General features: G+C 34.4%; 1 protein-coding gene across 3 annotated transcripts in view; it reads right to left on the reverse strand.

Annotated features, from left to right (window-relative positions):
* Nucleotides 1-25830, reverse strand: part of TENT2 (terminal nucleotidyltransferase 2) — a 67991-nt gene that overhangs the window by 2368 nt on the left and 39793 nt on the right. For all 3 annotated transcript variants that reach the window (XM_080803696.1, XM_080803695.1, XM_080803697.1), the window contains 4 exons: nucleotides 21974-22017; nucleotides 14357-14493; nucleotides 7068-7159; nucleotides 653-732 (listed from right to left, as the gene is read on the reverse strand). In XM_080803696.1, the coding sequence (XP_080659822.1) occupies nucleotides 653-732; nucleotides 7068-7159; nucleotides 14357-14493; nucleotides 21974-22017 (353 nt within the window). The remainder of the gene's footprint in view (nucleotides 1-652; nucleotides 733-7067; nucleotides 7160-14356; nucleotides 14494-21973; nucleotides 22018-25830) is intronic.

Raw genomic sequence — 25830 nt, forward strand, 5'->3', positions numbered from 1 at the left:
TTTCTTCATGAAGCATTCTCTCCTATATGTCTCATAGTATATATTTCCATCAATGTGTTTCTACACTGTACTGTGGAACTCCTTGAAGAAAGAAACCACACCTAACAAAATTGCTGATGAATCAATTCACACTATGGACTAAAGAGCTAAGTAATAAACAACAGTTTATATACATATGGCTGAAGTTTATATACACAAAATGTGTGTATACAAATACATACATTGATTTTTTTTTTTTTTTTACTTTCTCAAAATATAAGCAAAGATAAAAAGATGCTCAAATTCACTGTTACAGTGGGGTATGCAGAAGAAAAATTATGGAACATCAGCTCTTTTCTAAAGCTACACTAAGTTCCCTGAAATTTTAGGGAGAGAAATTAGTCCAACAGATTTCACTCACTCATTCTGGGAGCTTAACTGGCTCACTAAAGAAATGCTTACTTCCATCAAAGCGAAAGCCATGTGAACGAAAACAGATTTCTCTGAAGGAAAAGTATACCTATCAATCAAGTAATACATTCCCTATTGTGCCACACTAATGACTTCTTAACACAGAAACCAAGGCTACTCTGTCCTATTATAAATATATTTTTTCATTTTCAAACCATACTACTCACTAATGTTTCTAGAGTTAATGTGAAGCATAATTTACCTTCAAAAATTGATCCTTGATCATGTCAAATTTCTGCTTTTCATGCACAGCTCTGGCTGTATTTGTTCCATCAAAAGGTTCTGCAATATTAAATGTACATATAAACAAGAAATTACTAAAATCAGGTTTTCAGTTTTTATATTAGGTTGAACTATATGAAACTGCCAATATTTGATAGTTTTTAATAGCAACTGCATATTGTGAAGTCTGATCTCTTAACAGATATATGATATGCATATAAAAATAATTTTATTATGAACTGTCTAATAAGGTACATGGAATTCAAGTGAGAGGATAACTAAAAACAAAGTCATCAGCATATATATGTTAAGTCTAAATCACAAAAGTGAGTAAGATTTCTAAGAATCGGAGGGGTCAAGGACCTATCCTTACCCTAAGGAAAATAAAGAATAAAGAATTATCAGAAAGAATTAAACACTATACACAAAAAAAGGTGGTCATGTCAAATATTATAGAAAAGTAATTTAGAAGATATGGTCCATATATACAACGGAGTATTATGCCTCCATCGGAAAGGAAGAATACCCAACTTTTCTATCAACATGGACGGGACTGGAGGAGATTATGCTGAGTGAAGTAAGTCAAGCAGAGAGAATCAATAATCATATGGTTTCACTTACTTGTGGAGCATAAGGAATAACACGGAGGACACTGGGAGATGGAGCAGAGAAGTGAGTTGGGGGAAATCAGGGAGGGAGACAAACCATGAGAGACTGGGGACTCTGAGAAACAAACTGAGGGTCTTGGAGGGGAGTGGGTGGGGGAGTTGGGTGAGCCTGGTGGTGGGTATTGGTATTATGGAGGGCACATATTGCATGGAGCACTTGGGTGTCGTGCATAAACAATGAATGCTGGAACACTGAAAAGAAATAAAATACAATGGAAGAAAAAAAGACCACAGATTTGTACAGCAGGAGAAAGGGGTACCTCTGAAAGTACAGGTTTAATACTCACGAGAACAGAAAACAATGCAGAGTTACGGTGTAAGTAGGTGGTTTAGAAAAGGATATAGTTAGTACAATAACTTGCAGGAGAAATTTGGCAGAGAAAGGAGAGAGAGAAACAGGATAGCAAGCACAGAAGACAGAAAGAGAACAAAGGAAAACTTTATATGTGTGTGTCTTCAACATTACCTTCTACATCTTCATCCCCAACCCATTAACTCTTCACCCACAAGTTAAGAGAGAAGAGCCCATCTGTAGACATTAGGAATCTATATGACAAGACAAGGAAACTGAGGATGCTAGTGAGAAAAGGAAGATAACTAAAGGCATTAAAATGAGATGAGATAGCTGAAATGATGCCAAAAGTAGGTAAAAATGACTCGAGTTTAAGAATTTTGGCACAGGGAGCACCTGGGTGGCTCTGTCTGTTAAGCATCTGATTCTTGACCTCAGCTCAGGTCTTTATCTCAGGGTCGTGAGTTCAAGGCTGACGTTGGGCTCCACGTTCGGTGTGGAGCCTTCTTTTAAAAAAAAAAAAAAAAAGAATTCTGGCACTGTAAAAAAGAAAAAAAAAGTACTTACAAGAGCAAGTAGAATCAAGAGTATTTTTCAAGGATGAGAAGACCTATGTGTGCTCTAAAGATGAAAGAGAATAGGACTAGAGAGAAAGGAAATGAAGTTGCTAGAAGGAAGAAATGTAATGGAGGGGAAAGGCCTGGAAAAAGTGTGGAAAAATAGGAAATCTGATGAAGCGGTTAACTCTAGATTTGTCAAGTAATTTAAGCAGGCCCATAAAAAAGCATGTGTGTGTGTGTGTTTGATTGCTTAAGAAGGCTATTTTTAAAGGAGTTTATTGTCACAGTATATGATACTTTGTTTTACTGCACTTTATTGCACTTCACAGATACTGTGGGCTTTTTTTTTTTAAACAAACTGAAGGTCTATGGCAACCCTATGTTGTGCAAGTCTACCAGTGCCATTTTTCCAACAGTATTTGCTCACTTTGTCTCTATCACATTTTGGTAATTCTCATAATATTTCAAACTTTTCAACCTTATTTTATCTGTTACAGTGATTTGTGATCAGCCATCTCTGAGGCTGTTATTATTATAATTGTTCATGGGCACCACGACCACACCCACACAGGATGGCAAACTTAGGAAATGCTATGTGTGTTCTGACTGCTCCACCCAGTAACCACTGCCCCATCTGGCTCCCTCTGCTCAGGCCTCCCTATTTTCTCTGAGACACATCAGTACCGAAATTGGGCCAATTAATAATCCCATGATGCCCTCAAAGTATCCAAGTGAAGTGAAAGGAAGAGTTGTACATCTCTCACTTTAAATCAGAAGCTAGAAATGATTAAGTTTGGTGAAGAAGACATGTTGAACACCAAGACAGGTCAAAAGCTAGGCCTTTTGGACAAGTTAGCTAAGCTGTGCATGCAAAGGAAAAGTTCCTCACGGAAATGAAAAGATGAAAAGAGCTACTCCAGTGAATCATGAATATGAAAGTGAAACGGTCTTACTACTAATATGGAGAAAGTTTCAGTGGTCTGGGTAGAAGACCAAGTAGCCACAACATTCCCTTAAGCTAAAACCTAATTTAGAGCAAGGCCCTAACTCTCTTAAATTCTCTGAAGGCTGAGAGAGGTAAGGAAGCTGTAAAAGAGAAGTCTGAAGCTAGCAGAGGCCAGTTTATGAGGCTTAAGGAGAGAAGCCATCTCTATAACATAAAAGTGCAAGGTGAAGCAGCAAGTGTTGATGTAGAAGCTGCAGAAATTTATTCAGAAGATCTAGCTAAGATAATTCCCAAAGATGGCCACATTAAACAACAGATTTTCCATGTAAATGAAACAGCCTTATATTAGAAGAAGATGCTATCTAAGATTTGCATAACTAGAGAGAAGTCAATGCCTGGCTTCAAAGTTTCAAAGGACAAGAGAACTCTCTTATTAGGGACTAATGCAGCTGATGACTTTAAGTTAAAGTCAATGTTCATTTACCATTCTAAAAACCTTAAGGAGCCTAAGAATTATGCTTTAGCTACTATGCTTGTGTGCTTTCAATGGAACGACAAAGCCTGATGACAGCACATCTGTCTGTTTACAACGTATTATTTTAAGACCTACTATCAGGGGTGCCTGAGTGGCTCAGTTGGTTAAGCAACTGCCTTTGGCTCAGGTCATGATCCCGGAGTCCCAGGATAAGTCCTGCATCGGGCTCCCTGCTCAGTGGGGAGTTTGCTTCTCCCTCTGACCTTCTCCCTTCTCATGCTCTCTTTCATTCTCTCTCTCAAATTAATAAACAAAATCTTAAAAAAAAAAACAAACACCTACTATTCAGAAAAAAAAAAAAATCCTTTCAAAATATGACTGCTCCTTGACAAGGTACTTGGCCATCCAAGAGCTCTGATGGAGATGTACAATGAGACTGTTGTTTTCATGCCTGTTAACACAATATCCATTCTGCACCCCATGGATCAAGGGTAATTTTAAAGTCTCATTACCTTTTTTTTTTTTTTTTAAGATTTTGTTTATCTGACAGAGAGAGATCACAAGTAGGCAAAGAGGCAGACAGAGGGGAAGGGGGAAGCAGGCCCCCTGCCGAGCAGAGAGCCGGATGCGGGGCTCGACCCCAGGACCCTGAGATCACAACCCAAGCCGAAGGCAGAGGCTCAACCCACTGAGCCACCCCGGCACCCCTCAAGTCTCATTACTTAAGAAATATATGTTGTAAGGCTACAACTGCCACAGATAGTGATTTCTCTATGGATCTGGGCAAAGGCCATTGAAAACCTTCTAGAAAGGATATACCATTCTAAACGCCATCAAGAACATTTGTGACTCATGGGAAGAGGTCAAAATATCAGCATTAGCAGTAGTTTGGAAGAAACTTATTCTAACCCTAATGGATGACTCTGAGGGGTTCAAGACTTCAGTGGAGGAAGTAACTACAAATGTGGTAGAAACAGAAAGACAACTAGAATTAGAAGTGAAGTTTGAAGATGTGGCTGAATTTCTACCATCACATGGTAAAACTTGAGTGGATAGGACCTGCTTCTTAGAGATGAGCAAAAAAAGTGGTTTCTTGAGACAGAATCTTCTCTTGGTGACAATACTGAAGAGAAAACAAAGGATTCAAAGGATTAAGAATATTACATAAACTGGGTCGCCTGGGTAGCTCAGTGGGTTAAGCCTCTGCCTTTGGCTCAGGTCATGATCTCAGGGTTCTGGATCAAGCCCCTCATCGGGCTCTCCACTCAGTAGGAAGCCTGCTTCTCCACCCCTCCTCCACCTCTGCCTGTCTCTCTGCCTACTTGTGTTCTCTCTTTCTCTGTCAAATAAATAAATAAAATCTTAAAAAAAAAAAAAGAATACTACATAAACTTAGTTGATAAAGCAGGGGCAGGATTTGAAGAGGATTGACTCCAATTTTGAAAGAAGTTCTACTGTGGGTAAAATGCTCTCACATGCTACAGAGAAATCATTTGTGAAAAGAAAAGTCAATTGATGCAGCAAACTTCACTGTTGCCTCATTTTAAGAAACTGCCACAGCCACCTCAACCTTCAGCAATCATCAACCTGATCAGTCAGCAGCCATCAACACTGAGGCAAGAACCTCCATCAGCCATACAACTTGTTGAAAACTTAGATGATTGGTAGCATTTTTTAGCAACAGCCTTCTTAAATTAAGATATGTACATTATTTTAGGTATAAAGCTATTGTGTACTTAATAGACTACAACACAGGGTAAACATAACTGTTATATGCACCAGGAAACCAAAAAAATTCATTTGACTCACTTTATTACGTGAGTAATAAATTAGTACTCACAATATATCCAAGGTATGCCTGTGTTCTTTAATAGCATAATGCCATATGCCAAGCTATTGGATCACATCACACACCTCACTTTACAAGTATTTAATATTCAAAAGAACGCAAGTAACTAAAATAATATACACCCACTGTGCAATTTAACAAACCAACCACCAAAGCAGGAAATTTAATTTCATATTCACAAACTCTTAAGATATTGCATATAATCCAAGATTAAAATATTCTAAATTTGATGTTTTCCTACAAACCCTGAATTTAACACTTTATTCTTTTTTACCTCAAGGTTTACAAAAGTCTTCAATTTAGCATCTGTAAGAATAATTTTGCTTATTGAAGTCAATTTTGCACCAACTCAAAGAAATATTCAACTACATGTAAATTAATTTTAGAGAACAGATCATCTTCAGGGCATTTAATTTTTAAAGTAAAATAAATTTCTATTCATAAAAATCTAGCTTGCATTAAGTATCAACATTTTAATTTTAAAAGAACTAATTTATCTTTTTTTAATAAATTTGATTTATTTATTTGTCAGAGAGAGTGAGCGAGCATGAGCACAAGCAAGGAGAGCGGGAGACAAGAGAGAAGCCGGCTCCCCGCCGAGCAGGGAGTCCTATGTTGGGCTCCATCCCAGGACCCTGAGATCATGACTTGAGCCGAAGGCAGACACTTACCGAGCTGAGCCACCCAGGTGCTCCTAAGAACTCAATTTATCTTTTTATTTTTTTAAGATTTTATTTATTTGACAAAGATCACAAGTAGGCAGAGAGGCAGGCAGAGAGAGAGGACGAAGCAGGCTCCCTGCTGAGCAGAGAGCCTGATGTGGGGCTTGATCCCAGGATCCTGGGATCATGACCTGAGCTGAAGGCAGATGCTTTAACCCACTGAGCCACCCGGGCGCCCCAGAACTCACTTTATCTTAATGTAAGAACCATCACATGAAGACAGTATTTTTTTTCCACCTTCAAGTCATGAAATTAAGCTTCAATCAACTATAAGCAGGAGGGATGCATAAAGACTGCCCAAATATTATGAACTAGAAGATTAAATGCCTAAATTCATATTGATTATTTACACAGCTAAAGAATTAAATTTCTTTTAAAAACTAAATGAAAATACTCAGCCATCAAAAAGAATGAAATCTTGCCATTTGCAACAATGTGAATGGAGCTAGAGTTAATCAGAAAGAGACAAATACCATATGATTTTATTTATATGTGGAATTTAAGAAACAAACCAACATACGGGGGGGAAAAGAGAGAGAAAACCAAGAAACAGACTGCTCACTATAGAGAACAAACTGATGGTTACCAGAGGGGGAGGTGGGTAGAGGGATGGGTGAAATAGGTGACGGGGATTAAGGAGGGCACTTGTGATGAGCATCAGGTATTGTATGAAAAGTGTTGAAGCACTAACTTCTACACACTATAACTGGAATTTTAAGTAAAAAATCAGAAGAAAAAAAAGAAAATTTTGTAACTAAAAGACTTGTAAGTCAGAATATAAATGTATTACTTTTAACTGAAATACAAACTGAACTTATTCAAGTAATTCTCTTAGTACCATGGTGGTAACAAGATAGTAAATAAGTAGCTGCGGAAAATCTACCTTCTACACAGATATATTTATTTCTCCATTCAATACCATCAGGCCTGGGAATGGCTTTGGCTTCACGAACTGAAATCATTTGACTGTTCCAGCTACAAGAAGAAAACATAATTGTGTTAACTATTTTCTTAATTTTCCCTTTTATTGTATTTATTTATTGTATTTACTATATGTTACTAAGTTCCACTCTAATTTTCTCACAGAATACTGAAACTAGCCTTGACCCTCAGCACCACAATCCTTATTTCCCCTTCTTTTTTCTCCACAGCACTTACATGCTAACAATTTGCTTATTTAGTATGTTACTGTTTATTATTTATCTTGCCCAAAGCAGAATGGGAGCTCCAAGATGCTGATTTATGTATTTTTCACTGTTCAAATAACTGCTTAGTATAAAGTAGGCATTCAATACATATTTATTGAATAAATGAAGTAATATGAAAAATAAGAAAGCATAAGTAAGCAAAAAATGTAAAAATTATTTTCACTGTTAGCACCTCAGTAAGGATTTTTTATTTGTTAAGAGAGATGCAATCTTGTGTTGTTTTCTGGTATCATTAAATAATTGTTCACTCCATGTCCACATATGGTTTGGGAGAAAATTTTACAATTACCCAAGAGAAGCCAGTAGATGCTGTTTTAGGAAAAATTAATACTCTATGAAAACATACTGTTATTGTTATATATCAAATGTAGCTATTAACAGTAAAGTTATATTCAAGTAAAACAATTTTTTTCTCAGCATGCCTGAAGGTAAACTGTTCAGCCTTTAGTATGCACTAACCTTACGTTCTTTTTTAAAACTTTCTTTACAATTGTAATAGCTCTGCATAAGTACAATTACCTTTTTCTCAAGGAACATTGTAAAACATATGACCATTCAGCTTGTACGCAAGAGACAAATGAGTCTGGGAAATAGTTGAGGTCTTTTTTTTTTAGCCATATTTACCTTTGTCCCCATTGCAGTAAGAACAGAAAGACCAAGGTTTGGGACCTTCCAACTCCCAACACTTATCTTACCCTTCCTCTATTAATCAGATAAAAGAACAACCCCCCCCCCAAAAAAAAACAGAATCCCAAAGAATTGAGGGTCCGATACGGTATTTCTTTCTGAAAAACTGATTAATCTCTATCTTAAATATGCAAAAAAAAAAAAAAAAAAAAAACCACTGCATCTTGTGAAGTTTGATAATTGAAAAGGATCCTCAAAGTATGATTTTCTATTTTTTCTTATGAGGAATACAACTTAGAAATACTTTGCAAAGACAACTTTAAGTTCTTTAAGAATCATATCAGAATTTATGCTTTTTAAAAACTAAGCGGGTTATCAATGAGAAACAGTATTTAATTATAGTAACATGTTTTAGATATCTCATGTAGAGCAGCTCCATTAGTATAAACTCCAAAGAGAAAAGAAATACACTGCTCTGTTGGTGCAGATGTGTTTCCAAAAATTTTTAAAAATAACAATGTAAGGGTACCAGGCTGGCTCAGTCAATAGGTAGAACAAGCAACTCTTGACGTTGGGGTCATGAGTTCAGGCCCCACAATGGGTACAGAGGTTACTTAAATAAATGATTAACTATTAACAATAAAATAAAATAACAATGTCAAGGGGAGAGTTATATAACCACATGCCCAAACCAAACATGATCACAGCAGAATTATGCTTTGTACTACTTTACACCACTTAAGATATATTGCACTAATAAAATGAACTTTTTTCTTGAGACTACTTGTTTCTCACTGAACTTATAGGACAGTTGAATCTGCAATAAAATTAAAATTGGAAAGATTATGTTAAAAAGGGATAGACCGATTTTTCCTCAGATAAGCTTAGAATCCTGAAATACTGTATCATCCTGCTGTTAAATTATAATTTTTACTCTCTTAAATCAAAGGAACTCTCCTCACCACCATACTTAAGTGAAATCCAATCCTGAATTTTTATTACATGTCAACACTTGGATCTAAACTGGGTCACAGAAACATGTGACATACCAATATTCACTTTATCATCCCTGAATAGGTATCATTTAAGCTTCAACCTATAATCAACCCAAATAATGTAATTACTTAAGTGACTCTATCACCTGAAGTACTTCACAGAGAAAAAATATATATTTTTTAAATCACTATTATTTGGACTGATTCAATCTATTGCATTTTCAAAGCACTTTTAAATATTTCTAAATTACTTACTATCTGAAATCATAAAACCTGATATACATAACTTATATATACTACTTTTACTCTTCGAGGTGAATTTAAATGTAGAATTTCTAAATGGCAATTTAAAAACATTTTCCCCAAATATTTCTTTCTTTAAAACAGACAGGCCCCAAATCAAGCCTTTAATCATATCATATTTTTCTACCATAATTTGTTCACCATGTAAAAATCTGTTATTACTCAATAACTAAAATGTAAAATAAGATATAGTCTATATAAGACAAATGTATCAGAAAAGAAGAGCAGATAAAGGATTTAATTTAATCTAAAACAGATCTGATAATATATGACACTCTTTTGAATGTAAAACTGGGTTCACCAACCCTACGCTGGTAAGATGTTTGCTTCTTTTCTTCAGTAATAATAATGGATTGCTACTGATCTATTAACTCTTTTCTAGCCATTCTTTTTGTGACTACGTATTTATTTCAAAATACTATGCTTACACTAGAACATTACAAACAAAAATTTAAGTCCTGTAAAGAAAGTCAAAATTATGGGTCTGAAAAATCTGAAATATATGTGGCTACATATATTAAATAAGAGTAGTCAAATTAAGTGAACAAATATATACAGTTTTGCTTTATTAAGGGCTGGGAAGCAAACAAAAAGAAAACGTTGTCAGGGTTTTCAAAATTCATATGCAAACAGAAATTCTGCTCTAATCCCAGAGTTTTGTGTTATTTTTCTGCCTGATCCTTTCCTCTACCTGACCCCTTAAATGCTGGTGTCCATCAGGGCCTTGCCTCTCTCAATCCTCTTCTAATGTTATAGTACCCCTCCCAAGCTTTAACTATCTGTTTCTTTCCCAAATCCTTTTCTCCAGCTCTGACCTTGCTACTAAGCTCTACAACTGTTGCAACTCACAATTGGAAACTGCCCCTGGATGTCCTACATGCATCCCTGTGTACATATTTTCAAGATTGAATTTAATATGTTCGGTCCATGGTCAGTTATTAAAATCACTTGCTTGCATACCCACCCCCCACCCACAACTCTCTTACGGTTCTTGTTGCATTCAACTTAGTTGGCTGAGATACAACCATAATTAAATCCTTGTTTACTTCAATCCTTTCTTTCCCCTGCAGCTCAACGTGGCTGGAGAAAAGTACGCAACCATGCTGACCTTTAAATTCATGTTAACTTTAAATTCACTTTAAATTCATGATGACTTAGCTCAAAAGGACCCTAAATGCTACATCCACCAAACATACTGTATTTCCATAGTTAACTCACTCCTTTACTCTCCTACAGGACAATTCATACTTTGCCTCACTTTTCAAATTTCCTCCCTCACAATCATCCCCAGGTGATGTCCATGCTCTGTTTCACTAAAAAAACCTAAGGCAACCAAAAGATAGTTTCCACTAGCTCCCACAACATCAATTCACTGGCATTCCTTTGAATCCATAATACTCTGCTTTTTCTTCTTATTATTATTAATGCATCATATGTTCTCCATTCCACTTGTGCTCTAGATTCCAACCCTTCCTAATTCAAAGAAGCATACTATTCAGCAATTTACTTTTTCTGGTATCATCAATTTTGCCATCAAGATAGGTTATTTCTCCTTTCTAAAAACAAAAACTCAACCCCACTTAACTCTCCAATTTTTACTCCATTTTTCCTGCTCCCTTTTACAAGTATATAAACTCTACATATTACTAGTGTCTATACACTACCCTATCTGTATTTAATTTGTCTCTGTTCGCTCTTGAGCCCACACCAATGATGCTGTTTATCCCAGTTTTTTCACAGAAATTGCAGTTGACCAGGGCCCAGTGGCCTCCACGTGGACCGACATTGCAATGGTCATTTTTTTGTTTTCATCTTGTACTTGATCCATCAAAAAATGTGACAGAGCCAATCATTTCTTCCCCCCTTGAAACATTTTTTCCCTTCCGATTCCAAGACAACACATTCTATTGGCTTTCCTCCTATCTCAATGATCCTTCCTTTTTAGACTATAAATTATTTCCTTCTTATCCCTAATCTCATGTATTTACTAAACAATTCGTTTATTGTCTATCTCTCCATGCTACAATACATACTACAATGTAATCTCCATGAAGACAGAGACTTTTGCCTATTTTGTTAATTGCCATATCCCCGGTACAGAGAAAAAAAAAGCTTGATATATAGTAGGCACTCAATGATTCACTGATTAAATGAGAGGAAAAAAATCAGAGTAAGAAAGGAGATAGTCAAAAAAATTGAGCCTTTGTAACTTCTTTCTTAAAAAATGTATTTAAGTATGTAGGCATCCATTTTTAACACAAGAGATAAGACCTGCAGTAATGGCATGTGATTAGGAATCCAGGGAATATACAGGATTACAAAACAGGAAGCCTTTTAAGGTTCCTAGAATCTGTAGTACCTAGGTGTCTGTAAGATATTTAAAACTTAGGGGTGCCTGGGTGGCTCAGTGGGTTAAAAACCTCTGCCTTCGGCTCAGGTCATGATCCCAGGGTCCTGGGATCGAGCCCCGCATCAGGCTCTCTGCTCGGCAGGGAGCCTGCTTCTTCCTCTCTCTCTCTTCCTGCCTCCCTCTCTGCCTACTTGTGATCTCTGTCTGTCAAATAAATTAAAAAATTTTTAAAAAATTTTTTAAACTTAAATTTTTGTTTTGTTAAAATACAAAATTATTACATTCTGACGTTATTTTTTCCTAGTTTCTGTGAGCAACCTGATCTTTTTTTTATTTATCAGTTCCCTGCTCCCAGGCAGTTCAAGAAGCCTGACTTCATTTTAAGAATTTTCAGCAGCAAGGATTAGGAGAAAGCTGTGAGTGAAGTAGATAAGAAAATCCTAGTAATTTTTAAATGGCCATATAAAATTTCTGCAACACTTATACCATATACTCAAGCATCCCTTTAACAGGCACTTGGTTCTGTCTTTGAATAAAGAGAATTTTTTTAAATGAATGTCTCAAGGTTCAGAAGAAATTCTTACAAACATTTCTAACAGCTGCCAGAATTCCTTTGCACAGCACCTAGTTCACTGCCATGACTACATTCTTGGCAGTGCTCCCTATAGTCAAATTTCTGAAAAAAATCTGATATGAAACAACAATATACTTCACAAATGTACTGTATGATCAAAGAAAAGGTATCTCCTAGATCATCTATCATTGTGATAACAAATGCATCCAAAAGTTCAAAACGTCTTTTGAAGTCTCAGCATCCTAGCCAGTATCATTTGGCACAACTAGCTAGTTTCTGCTAATACTAAACTAATACACAAACCTGTCCATCTTGTCATTTTGTTTCAGTCCAACAAGGCAGCTGACTTTCAAGGCACTGGTAACTAGATGCTCTATTCCTAACCTATACATGGTAGAAATATACCTTTTTCTATGAACCCTTTTCCCTCTTTGCAAACTTCCCTAATTTACAATAGAAAAGACAATGCACATATATTCTAACAATTAAGAATGTAGTTTTGGAGTTAGACCTGAGACTGAACCTCAGTTCTCTCACTATCTAGCTGTACTGCCATGGGCAAGTTTCAAGTACACCAATTGCTTAGGCCTCACAAGGGGTTACTATGAAGATTAAATGAGATAATACATAGGAATCACTAGCATACTGTAGGGCACTAAGTAAATATTCATGAAACATCAGCTATTGTTACTGCAGCATCATACAAATCTTGACTCTAGAATAACCTTTATAGTCTGTTATGTCCCATGAAATCTTTTCACCTTATAAATGAAGGCTCCTTCCTTTTTATCCTTGTTGCCTGGATATAAACTCTGGTCCTAGTCATCTTTAACGATGATTATTATAACTTCATTCTTATTGAACTATTTTCCACCAGCACTTTTCCTACTTTTTTTCTTAACCTGATTCAGTAATTTTTAAGTCATCTTAAGGATCTTTGCAACATGTCTATAATCTTACCCTCTGCTTCAAAATTACTTATTTATAGCATGAATTTTTCCAGTACCCACTCTATAGCAATGGGTTAGATAATGGAGACACAACTGTAAACAAAACAGACAGTCTGGTGAAAGATTTGCATTGAGGAATTTAAGCAACATTACTTCTTTCATGCCCTATGTTTCAAATCGTCTCATATGAGTCAAGTTTCTTTAGAGCTATTGCATCATAGCAAATAAGGCAATACCAATACTGCAGTAAAGTACCATAGTTAAGAGTATGAATTTTGCAGTCAAAACTATCAGAAATCCTCCCCCTGACTAGCTGTGTGATCTTAGGGCACCTCTTTACCTCTCGCCATATATGCTTCACTGGTAAAATGGGCATGATACAACATCGGATCATATGGCTATTATGTAAATGAGAAAATACATATAATCTGTTGGGAAGAGTTTTTCCCAGCTAGTAATTACAATGTATAACAAAAGCTATTATTATTCCCCCCTCCAAATCTTTTCAAAATGGTACCCTGTGGTTATTGTACCCTCCGCCTCTAACTCTGTAAAATTCCTAAGTCCTTTCTCTTCCCCACTCCCCTTCAAGCTTTTCTAAATTGATCAGAAGAGCTGCAATTTCTAACCCCACTCTATCTGGACTTCTAGAACTCCTTTAGGAACGTTTAGTTAAGTCCAGTCTAATTATACACTTAAGCCTTCCAGTTTACATATCTCAGAAGAAAGGAAAATAAAAGGAAAGAGTATTCCTTGATTTTTATGTACTAACAACTATTCAGATATCAAATAGGTCTGTTTCCAAGTTTGTCTTAGCTGTGTTTTTTACTATAACTTCCTAAAAGCAGGTTTCAAACTATCCAACACTGATCCAGGATCAACACAAACATATTATTCAGGCCCTACTATGAAAAGAGGGAGCTAAACATAAGACAGGATCACTACTGAAATCAATTAAAACAGGGCTTACTGAAGTATCATTTTTCATTAGATAGGAATATAAAATCTATTTAATCTCTAATAATTAATCATTAGATATTAAATTTTATAAATTACACATTTCTAGACAAGTTTGTAGCACTGAAATGAACAAGTATAGTTTCTAACCAAAAGTGTAGCATTCACATATGTAAATGAATAAAACACAATCTGATGTTTCACTTACTCAAATTCTGTAGCATAATATTTAAGAAAGCCCAGTAAGAGGTCCCCAAGATTTGATTCATTCTTTGAGAGGTAAGGAGGAACATTACATGGAGCTTGATGTACAAGGTGCAGCTGTATAGCTGGACTAAAAGACTCCTGTCAAAAAGAAAAGGGGGGAAATATAAAGCCATTTAAAACATACACTAAAAAGTTTCAAATCCTGACCTAATGCTCTCTGAAGAAGAGAAAAGAAATCTTTATGTTGGCAGTTTGGAAATTTGAAGATTTTCTTCCACTAAAGATTTCACCGGTGTTTGCAGTATGCCAGAAAGTACCTAAAAAACTAAGACATTCTAAACCTTGGCTGAGGTATATCACTCATTTAACCAAGAGCCTACAGTAGCAAAAGATTTTTTAAACTCATAAACAAATCTTCACTGTACATACCAAGATTTCATCAAATAACACAGAGATTTCTTTATACATGTTCCTCCTTCTTGAGTGCCTCTACAAGGAACAGCAGGCAATATCAAGCACAAGATACGAGCATTTTCTAACTGGCACTTAAAATTTCTCCTAGAGGCCATCAAAGTAACTAATACGTGAGCAGTACTTACACCAATTTTAAGATTTTTAAAATTTTGTTTTATTTTATTTTTGTATTTTGTATCTTAATGGGAAGAGATGACAGACATTCAACAGGAACTGAACTTGAAAAGACAGAGGGCAGGGAAAAGAAGAAAGAAGGAAACTGAGCAGGAAGCAATATTCAGCAAACTTTTGCCACAATATTCATAAGGGAAGGTACCGTTTGGTTGTAATCCACACCTAAACAATAGACTTATTAGAAAGAATATTAATGGGTACTTTTTCTTTTTGCCTAACCTATGCCATTCATTTTCATTTAGATAAATATTCATTTAGATAAATCCTTCCTCTATTCATTTAGATAAATCCTTCCTCTACCAGCAGTAAGTTCTGGCTCTAAAACATACTAAATGGACTACAGAGGTTCTCAAATAATACATACCCAAATGTTAGAAAACACTCTTTTTAAGGTAATCTGCACAGTTGCCCTTAAGATAGCTTTCTACATTACCATTCACCATCAGAGTAATAACAGATTTTTTTTTTTAAAGCATAAATCAACCTTGGGTATACAGATATCAATTCAATTAGTAATCCAACTTTAAATAACAGAGGCTCCCCAAATAACTAAACTATAATACAGAGAAATAGGGTAGTGCATCTAGTTAAAGGTAATCCTCAAAAATCAGCAGGAAAAACAAAAGAGTAAGAAAATAAAAAATTCCCTCCCTGTCCAATTATCTACAATTCTATCCATAATTTTTAACTACCAAGAAGTGACTACCTTTCTTTCAGAAGACAACCACAGTTCATAAATCTGACACTCCTAAACTTCGGACTTTCCCTTACGCTTCTAGCAGATTTAGTATTATACAATGAGACTTAAGTAGAAATCTAAATTGTCTCTAAGACTAGAGGGAGTTAGGAAAGAAGTTTCAGTTTATAATAAAGAGTGGAAGAAGAAGGAAGAGCAGATGTACTGCTTCTACCACCCTTTGTTGGATAGTATTTTAAATTGTAAAATTTCAATATTATTTTCTGGCTAATCAAACAAAAAGGTATAACCTAAGTTCAAATAACAAGGAAAAGAAGAAGTGGGTCACTATTTAATAAACTCTGCTCTGAAAGCTTCTTACTAATTTTGACTCCTATGACATACCACAGTAAGCATTCGCTTTATTAACTGATGCTAAAATGAAAGAGTCATTTTCTTACCTTAAAACTATTTAAACCTCTTTTAAAAATTTTTATTTTGTTAAATAATTTAAGGAAAAAAGATCAGCAATTGTATATTAACACTTTAGAGTTGTGATACCTACTCTACTAAAATGGTGAATGACTCTGAACCAACAATTTGACCAGTCAGTCCCCTCTTAGTGCCACTATTCTTTTTCACGGTCATATACAGAAAGGGCCATGTCGTACATACCAGAGGAAAACTGAAGGAGAAAGCCAAACTTAAAAAAGGAAAAAAAAAGGGGGGGGGGCAAAAGATGCCACAAGTTAAAAGAAATTCCACTTAACCATCAGAAATCCCCATTTTTGGTAATCATTAACATCACAGAAAGATTTTCTGCTTTAAGAAAAATTTCATCAAAGAATTTTTTTAAAGGCAGTTCCCCTATTGCATATGTATTTAAGAATAATATACATTACTTTGGATAGGATATGGCTGGGCAAAACTTAAGCTAACATATTAGAAAACATATAAAGACCAATCCAAAAGACAAAGAAATTACCACCTAAATCCATGGAAAACCAATTTAACTGACACAATGTAACATCTATTTATTAAAGCATTTGAGGTAGGGATTACTGATACTTACTGTTGTTTGTTTTTAAAGTGGGGAAGACATCTTTATTACTTTTTAAAGTTATATCTTATTTGGGCCTCTAATAACCAAATTTATAATGACTTAATTCCTGGAAACATTTTTGAAGATATGTATCTTCCTTTCCTTCCAATACCAGGTTAAGAAAAATTTTAATGAGCAACCCCTAGAAAAACAACTGCAAAGTCTCACTTTTTTGCTCATACAAATGCCTACCAAAAATGGAAAGACTTTTTTGCCAAATTCCATTATTTCTTGATCTGTGCCATAATATCTTACCTTCAAAGTTTGAAATTTGGACAATTAAGCACTTTCTGGAATAAATCAGATTGGCTAAACTTTCACTTGATAACCGTTCTTTTAAAAGATAGATGCCTTAGGGGCACCTGGGTGGCTCAGTCAGTTAGGCAGCCAACTCTTTATTTCCACTCAGTTCAAGAGATCAGGGTCATGAGGTGGGCTCTGCACTCAGCATGGAGTCTACTTGAGATTCTCTCTCTTCCTTGCCCTCTGCCCCACCACCTGCTTGTGTATGGGCACTTACACACTCTCTCTCTCAATAAAGTTATTCCCTAACCTAATTTTTTAAAGATTTTTTTTAAAGATTTTATGTATTTATTTGACAGAGAAAGCCACAGCAAGAGAGGGAACACAAGCAGGGGGAGTGGGAGAGGGAGAAGCAGGCTTCCCACTGAGCAGGAAGCCCAATGTGGGGCTAGATCCCAGGACCCTGGGACCATGACCTGAGCTGATGGCAGATGCTTAACAACGGAGCCACCCAGGCGCCTCTTATTTTATTTTAGAGAGAGAGAGTGGGTGCGGGATCAGAGGCAGAGGGATAGAGAGAGAAGGAAAGCCGACTCCCTGCATTGAGCTCCACGCTCAGCTCAGAGTCTATTTGTGATTCTCCCCCTCTCTGTCTGCCCCTTCTCCTGTGTGTGCACAGATGCACAACCTCTCTAAATAAATACTCTTTTTTAAAAAAGATACACACCTTAAATGAAGGATGACTATTTCCTAAATTCCAAGCAAACAAAGTTCCACGTTGTTCTAACAATATGAATTATTAGGCCTTGGATATAAATGTTGAGGAAGGTCTCAAAGAAAAAGATACCTGATATAGAGTACTTAAGCAGAGTTCTGACTGAACAGAGAAAGGGCTAAATGATATATTGAAGTTCTACCAAGCTTTAATTGTATGCAGATTACCACTAATCTGGTAATAACATGTTAAAGACTGATCATTAAATTCTTTATATTTGCTTTTAAAGTTTTTGATAGCTTTTTTTGGAAGCTTCTAAAGTTTTGAAATCAACATAAATATCATAAAGTAGAAGTACTATGATGAAGTGGTTACAAGCATGAGCTTAGGAGTCAGATCTAGCTTTGAAACCTATTAGCTATATGAACTTAATCAAGTTACTTAGCTTTCCTAATGTTCGGCTTCTTCATCTATAAAAAAATAACTACTCATAGAACTGTAATGAGGATTAAATGATACACTGTATGTAAAGCATAGCAGCAATAGTATTACGTATATATTAATTATTTAGTATATGCCAGGCATTATTATTATAACTGTACCATTCATATAATAATGCAGTATGGTTATCTCCTGAAATAATGTATTATTTCAAAATTAACTTCCTTATAACTTTTAACATTTAAGTAATATCAACTTTATTTTTTTAAAGGATTTTATTTATTTATTTGACAGAGATCACAAGTAGGCAGAGAGGCAGGCAGAGAAAGAGGAAGAAGCACGCTCCCCGCTAAGCAGAGAGCCAGATGTGGAGCTCGATCCCAGGACCCTGAGATCAAGACCTGAGCCGAAGGCAGAGGCTTTAACCCACTGAGCCACCCAGGTGCCCGAAGTAATATCAACTTTAAAAGATGTTTTTTATCATTAAAACCGACTTCACCAAAATTTTTAAATTTGTCTTTTCAAAGATATTCATTTATAGCCTGTTTTACATAACTAAAATCCTTCATCATATTATATGCATTTTAAAACTAAAAAGAGTTGCTATATCTCTATGTGTATACATATGTATATATGTAAAATTTAATATACTTTCAATACATAGCTGCACAGAGTAACTCTACATTCTCAGAATTCCCAATCTCACAACCATAAAGATGGCTTTCTGGAATATGAAGATACTGTTAGGGAAACAAACAAATATAAGCTATCTCATAAATCTCCACCTAGCATGAATCTAGATAAGTTTCATAATACGCTCACATTAAAATAAAGATCCCTTCATAAGCTTAACCTAAGTTTATATATTTAAACACTCTCAACTTCATTGTTTTAACTCAATAGTTAATATTCTTATCACTCACGTTGCTTTTTTAAGTCAAAAGAATTAAGTAGTAATAATAATGCTACATTCTGATAAAGCTTTTGAAGATAAAGATATGGTTATAGTCTTTCATTCTTTTCTTTCCTAATTTAGTATTCTAACTGAACTGAAACACCATACCCATTTTTAAAATAAATATATTACCATAAATTTGAGAAAATATGAAAATAACTTTAAAAAGCATAATACATTGAATAAATGTTATTCTATTCAAAGTTTTTATCCTATTTTTTAATTCCATTTAACTATATTAGAGAAGCTCAAAATTTAAAAGAACCTTGTTCCCTTAAGTTTTTTTTGTCACTATAAAGTTTTAAGTCATTCTCAAATTTATATACGCTAAAATTCTAACATGTTGTTCTTAAAGAAAAGTAAATCTGTACAGGAACAATCAGATACATAGAAATAAAATGTAATAAGCAACAAATATTAGATGAAATGATATATTAGTAAACAGTATAACTTTGTCTTAGGCAGCACAGAATGAGAGAAAAAAATAAGTTTCTGGATCCATAATTTGTGACTATAAAGCTTGAATTAATAACGTAACCTTCCTAAGACTTAGTTTCTTCACCTGTGAATCAAGGATAATACTATACAAGTTTACTTGTTTAGGATTAAGGAAAATGTATATAAAATTCATACAGTGCTAACATAAAATAGATACTAAATAAGTGACAGTTAGTAGTAGTAAGAAATAAGCTGATTTGTCTGTTCTATTAGATGGACCACTGAGAAAAGTCCTCTACTGATCAATCACCTACAGGTTTCAGATAAAATTTAAAATCTTTTTAGAGTGGATATTAAGTCCTTACCCATGTAGGCATCAACCTTATAGCAAAGATAATGTACTTTAAATATTTATGACAATGTGACCACACATGAAAGCAAATTAAGACGTTCTTAAATCTAGCAAGTCTTGCTATTAGTATTTTTTAAGGCCTTGGGGCTGGACTAAATCTATATCCCTGTTATAGGTATAGAAATATGATTATTAGCAAAACAGGGGTGGAGAGTATAGGGTAAGAGATGGTGTGTGAAGAGAAGTCAGGACTCCAACATGGGGGAAAGCTAGATAATGAAAAACATGAAACAAAAGTGAAAAAAAAATGAGGCTCTTCAAACTAGAACATACCAGTAAGAACCTGGATATCCTATAATAAAAGCAATATGTCTTTTCTGTTCTCCAACATAGTGCATTAAATTGAGATTTCCTTAGTATTTTATATTACTAAAAAGAGTTCATGCAGCGAGAGTTTTAAGTGGGATTTCTGTAGAAATGTCTATTCCATTCACAATAATAGACTCTTTAAAGGTAAGTTTAACTATTAGCTGTTTTGTATGCTAAAAAAAATATACACAGTTCTTTCTATACTGAAACCTAGGTCTTAACCAAAAAGTTGAGACAAAAAAATGAAATTATAAACACCCAGTTATCATCTTTGACCTTTCAGTATATGCTAAAGAATCAATACTTTATTGAAGGAAGAAAACCATTCAAGGATAAGGCCAAAAGTTCAACTTACTTTTATTTCTACACTTACTGATGCTTTCATTTTTGTGTTTATGAAAGTATAAATACTGATCCTTAGAAATAACTGAAATTCATTACGACAGTTCTTCATAACAGCAGAAATTAGTTTTCAAAATGAGGAAGATAAGAGATCCAGATTCCAAAAGATTCTTATAGATATTGTCTTTACCAGATGACTCACTACAAACTGGGAAGCCCCTACTACTGCAAAACTCTACTACAGTACACATTTATTATCTAGCACCTTGAATGTATGCATTATAATAAGAACCTATGTTCAAAAACAAGAACATCATTTCTTCTCAATTATCAAAGATTAAGTTATATTTAATTTAGATTCCACATCAAGTAGATTTATATTTTATACGATATAGGCAGAATAAGTATGTCTTTTGAAAACTTATCACTCAAGCTAGAAATTACATTTTCCAATTTGACCAGTAAGTTTAGAAAACAGTTCTTTTTACAAGTTTACAAAACAGGTAAAAATTACACAGTTTCAGAAAGTTAAACATTCTAAACAGCTTAAATATCATTCCAAATAAAACCAGGAATAAGGATGACTATGGAGGAAAACAGAAACAGTAGGACTATAAAACAAGGGAACAGAATTCTGGAAGAAAGAACACAAAAAAACTGGAAAAGAAACAACAGTATAAAAGATTATGAATATGTATACTAACCGAGGTTTTTCTAAACTCAAACTGAGTACATACCAAACTTTTTCTAGTAAGCACCCTTTACTTCTTTAATGTTTCCAATTAACTTCAGGAGTCTTAATATTATGCACAGAAATAGTGTACTGATATTACTTCTCTTGGTGTATTGGTAAAATCAAATGAAAAATAAAATGATTATTCAATTGTTCAACTTCTTAGTTTTTCCCCCTGCTTTCAAAGTATACATACATTGGCCTGAAAACTTCTGAGTTAGTAACTAAAGAAATGCTATAAAACTATATTTGAAAATAGCATGAAGAAAACTAGAATAAGCCTAACTGAAGCCTAACTGAGCCTTCCCAACTGAGTATATTTAATTGCTATTAGTGATAATCATGAACATCACGTGAAAAATTCTACCGTTTACATAAATGACCAGACTATCTGCCAATAACCAAATAAAATATCAGTCTTCCAAAAGAGTATATGAAATATTTTTAATGTGCTAGTGGCCAACTCCTCAGCCTATACAGAAAATGTTATCATATACTTAGAAGGTAACTATTACACTTTTTATAGTCACATTAATACTGCATATAATAGTTCCACATATACTTGTCATAATATGTATTATAATAATTTATAAGAAACACTTACTGGGTAAATTTTTTGGATGGATGGAAGGATGGGTTCAGGTAGGGCTATAAAAAAAAAAGTTTAAAGCTTCCGTGATTCACAAAATTCATTTTACAAAGCAATAATTTGTCAGCTATACCCCAGGTTTAAGGGTTTCTGCTTAAATTCAATAGTTTCCATATATTTTGTGAATTCTGATCCCTAAAAATTTCAATTCCAAATATACCTACGTTGATAACTTAAGGTTTACTGATAAATTATGTATATTTCTATGCAAACCAATGTTCCTTACATGGTTTTAGAAAAACAGGCCATCAATGAACACACATCATTTGGTCCAACATCAGACACACACACAAAATAAGCAAGACAAGGATTGATTGATTGTTCTACAGATACTGAATGAACATTGTTAAAATGGATGTAGCTATCAAAAAAAAATTTTTAAATACAGTCCAATGATACTGTATCATGAAAGAACAACAGCTATATCATAACTGTCCCTTTATTTTTAATTTCTTCTCATAAACAATAATGTCAAAATTTAATAGTTTCAGGAGATAGATTTGCTGGGGGCAAAAAACTGGAAAAAAAAATCTTCAGCAAAGTTTAGAAATATGTATCAGGATATTTATACCAATTTGCCATAAAAAATAAAAATTTCATATAAGGGACTCATTATTTCATATGTTATTTTCTTTTCAATTGTCATTCTTCATTCTCCAATAGCTTAACTGAAATCCAACTTCATGAAATGCATTAACAGTAATTTCACATCATTATAGTATAAAGGGAAGAACACGAAAGGCAAAGTGCTTAATATTCACAATTTAAAAAACTATAAAATAAAATGTCTTGAGTAAGGTAAGACACAAGTAATGTATTTTCAAGATTTCTTTAAGATTAAAGACCAAATATAATACTATAAAAGCTACGTATTTAAAGAATTAGAAATACATTGTAATAATTAAGTAAATTCAGTAACCATCACTACCTTTAATTTGCAATTTAGCAAAAACCTTTTTAAATGACTTCTGAATACATCAATAATATACATATAATCAACCATTATTACCAACTTACATAACCTCCAACTATGATTATAAATGTATAAATTCCTATTGCATAGTATTTAAATGTTTCTTCTGTATCATGCTTCATTCCAAAGTTGAAATTAAAATAAAATTCCATGATATTCTGTAATGTTCACAGTGTGCAAGTGAGGGGGAAAACTTATTACTTACCAGAACCACTCTTAGGAAGTAAAAATATTTTTTTCCCAGAGGCATTCAAGTGCTCAAAATTCTAGAAGATCCTACAAATAAACTCAAGCCCCAGTTACTTTAATTCTAAAAGTCTTTATATTCATATAACATTTTAATGATTTTCTAATAATTTTTGCTATAATACAGAAGTCAAACTAGAAACTCTTCTAGAAATTAGTTTACTTAATTAAAAACCTGAATTCCTTTCTCACTGAATACTCCTAGTAAAATAAAATTATAATTTAAAAAATGATAAAGAAGGTTATAGAGAATTAGAAAAAACCTTACCCCATTCTAGAATCATAACTAGAATGCTAGAAGAGAAAAACAAGTACTAACCATTGGGTTAGGGTCTTTTATTAGACAAAGAGCCTTTAGAAATAAGAAATTTGAGGGGCACCTGGGTGGCTCAGTCAGTTAAGCACCTCTTTTGATTTCGGCTCAGTCATGATCTCAAGGTCATGGGATCAAGTACCACACGGGGCTCCATACTGAGTGTGGAGATTGCTTAAGATTCTCTCTCCCAAGCCCTCTACTCCTCTCCCACTCTCACTTTCTCTCAGATGTGCCTTCCCTCTCTCTGTCTCAAGATAAATAAACAAATAATATAAAAAATAAGTAAAAGAACTAAGCAATTAGGAAATTCTGGGGGGCAGGGGTATCACTCAATAAATCCCATGTCTGACAACCTTATAGATTTAAAAACACTAGTCACTTGTGAAAAGAAATAGAAGAAACCCCATTTACAGTGGAATGAGGAAGTCCTGAAAGGGAATACAGTATGCCCTGCATTCCCTAATAAAAAAGTTTACTTCACACACCCCAGCAAGATGAAGAAAGAATTTTTCCTTGCCCAGCAACAGCCCAGCCAATGAGAAACAGCCCCTTCCATCTTCTTCCCCTTCCTCTATAAAGGCAAGTCCCTGGCCTCCATTCTCTGGACTTGCCAATGGTTGGGTCACCATTTTGACCGTACTGAACTTCAATTCCACTGTTATTCTTGAGTAAACTCATTGTGTCAGTAAAAAAAAAAAAAAAAAAAGGCTCTTTTGTTTTTTCAAGGCCAACACATTAAGAGCAACTGATGTACTGTGGCAGTTATTTATTAACACTATCTTCATAGTAACCTCAAAGCCTTCAGAGTAGTTTTTCAATGTTTATTTTACTCAAAGGAAAACACATTCAGAAAGAATCTGGCTATAACATCTATTTTTACTTCAAAATTCTGGACTGCAATCTTTTAAATTTCTCTCTCAAAAGCTTTATATAAAATAAAACTTAGTATTGCAGATTCTGATCAACTGATAACACTTTCAGAATAACTATTCTGCTAAGATTTTATTTTTGCTTCCATTTCAGATGAGGGTTTTCTGGTCAAGCCCCACAAATTTATACATATAAACATTCCATTCTGATTCATCAAAAATTTTAAAAAAAAAGCATATCTTTGACAACACTAAGCAACAATTCTGACACAATTTCAAAATGCCTGAGATAGTTCTGTACCTAGTAACATGGTAAATATTCTATGAATAGTCATTTGTATCGTTATTTCTAACCAGTTGATACTTCTGCCTTTTTATTAATTACTAATCTTAGATTGCCATTAAAAGCTCTTCTCATCAGGTTTTTAGCCCCCATACTTTCATCAGTCACCTTTCAAGCATACATAGTCTCTTACTGACTGTTGAAATTCATCCGAGGAAATGCTTTAATCTTTTTCAACCTTTCTACATTCAGAAGACTGTTCCCTTTCTCTATTCATGGCAAAAAAGACATTAAAAGTATGTATGAAGTTAAATAAAACCTAAAGGTCTATCCAATCCAACTATTCCTGTTACAGATAAGAATATTAAGATCAGAAAGGTACAGTAATTTGGCCAAATCATAAACACTACTTCACCATGGCATGACTGGAACTGCCCAAGACATCCGGCAGACTCCTGTATGACAAAAAAAGAAAAAAAAAATGCAGCTACTTATTTCAACCTAATTTCTTCTTCTAGTAAGGGGCAGCTTAAATTTGCCAAATAACAGAGTTATACTTTAGCTCTGCATAGGTAAGGCCCTTTAACAAAAGATCCAGAAACGGTTCATGAGAAAGCCATTAATTAAAAACCATCTCGGTAAATGGGACTTTGTCAAAAATAAAATATGCTTAAAATACGTTAGCAAAATTTTAGCATGATTTCTTAACACTGGTAAAATACTAACACCGGAACTTTCAACTTGCTTGCCAAACCACCTTGGCAAATCTGTGATTAAAGTGTATTTTTCTTTTTTTTTCCCCCCCAAGATTTATTTATTTGAGAAAGAGAAAAAGTGAGAAAAGGGGAGAGGGAAAAAATCTCAAGCAGATTCCCTGCCAAGCATAGAACCTGACTCGGCGCTCAATCCAACCACCTTGAGATCACAGACCTGAGCTGAAATCAAGAGTCCAACAACTAACAGACTGAGCCACCCAGGCATCCCTAAAGTACATCTTTCTAAAGAAGGCAATTAAACTAAAATTTCTAATGTAACCCATAAAAATAGAAGGAAAGGACACATATTATAGATGTTCATACACGTTAAATCCTATAGTCATATCTAATTTTTAAATCATAACTAGGG

Source organism: Martes martes (genome assembly GCF_963455335.1).
Source record: "Martes martes genome assembly, chromosome: 5".
Lineage (NCBI taxonomy): Eukaryota > Metazoa > Chordata > Mammalia > Carnivora > Mustelidae > Martes > Martes martes.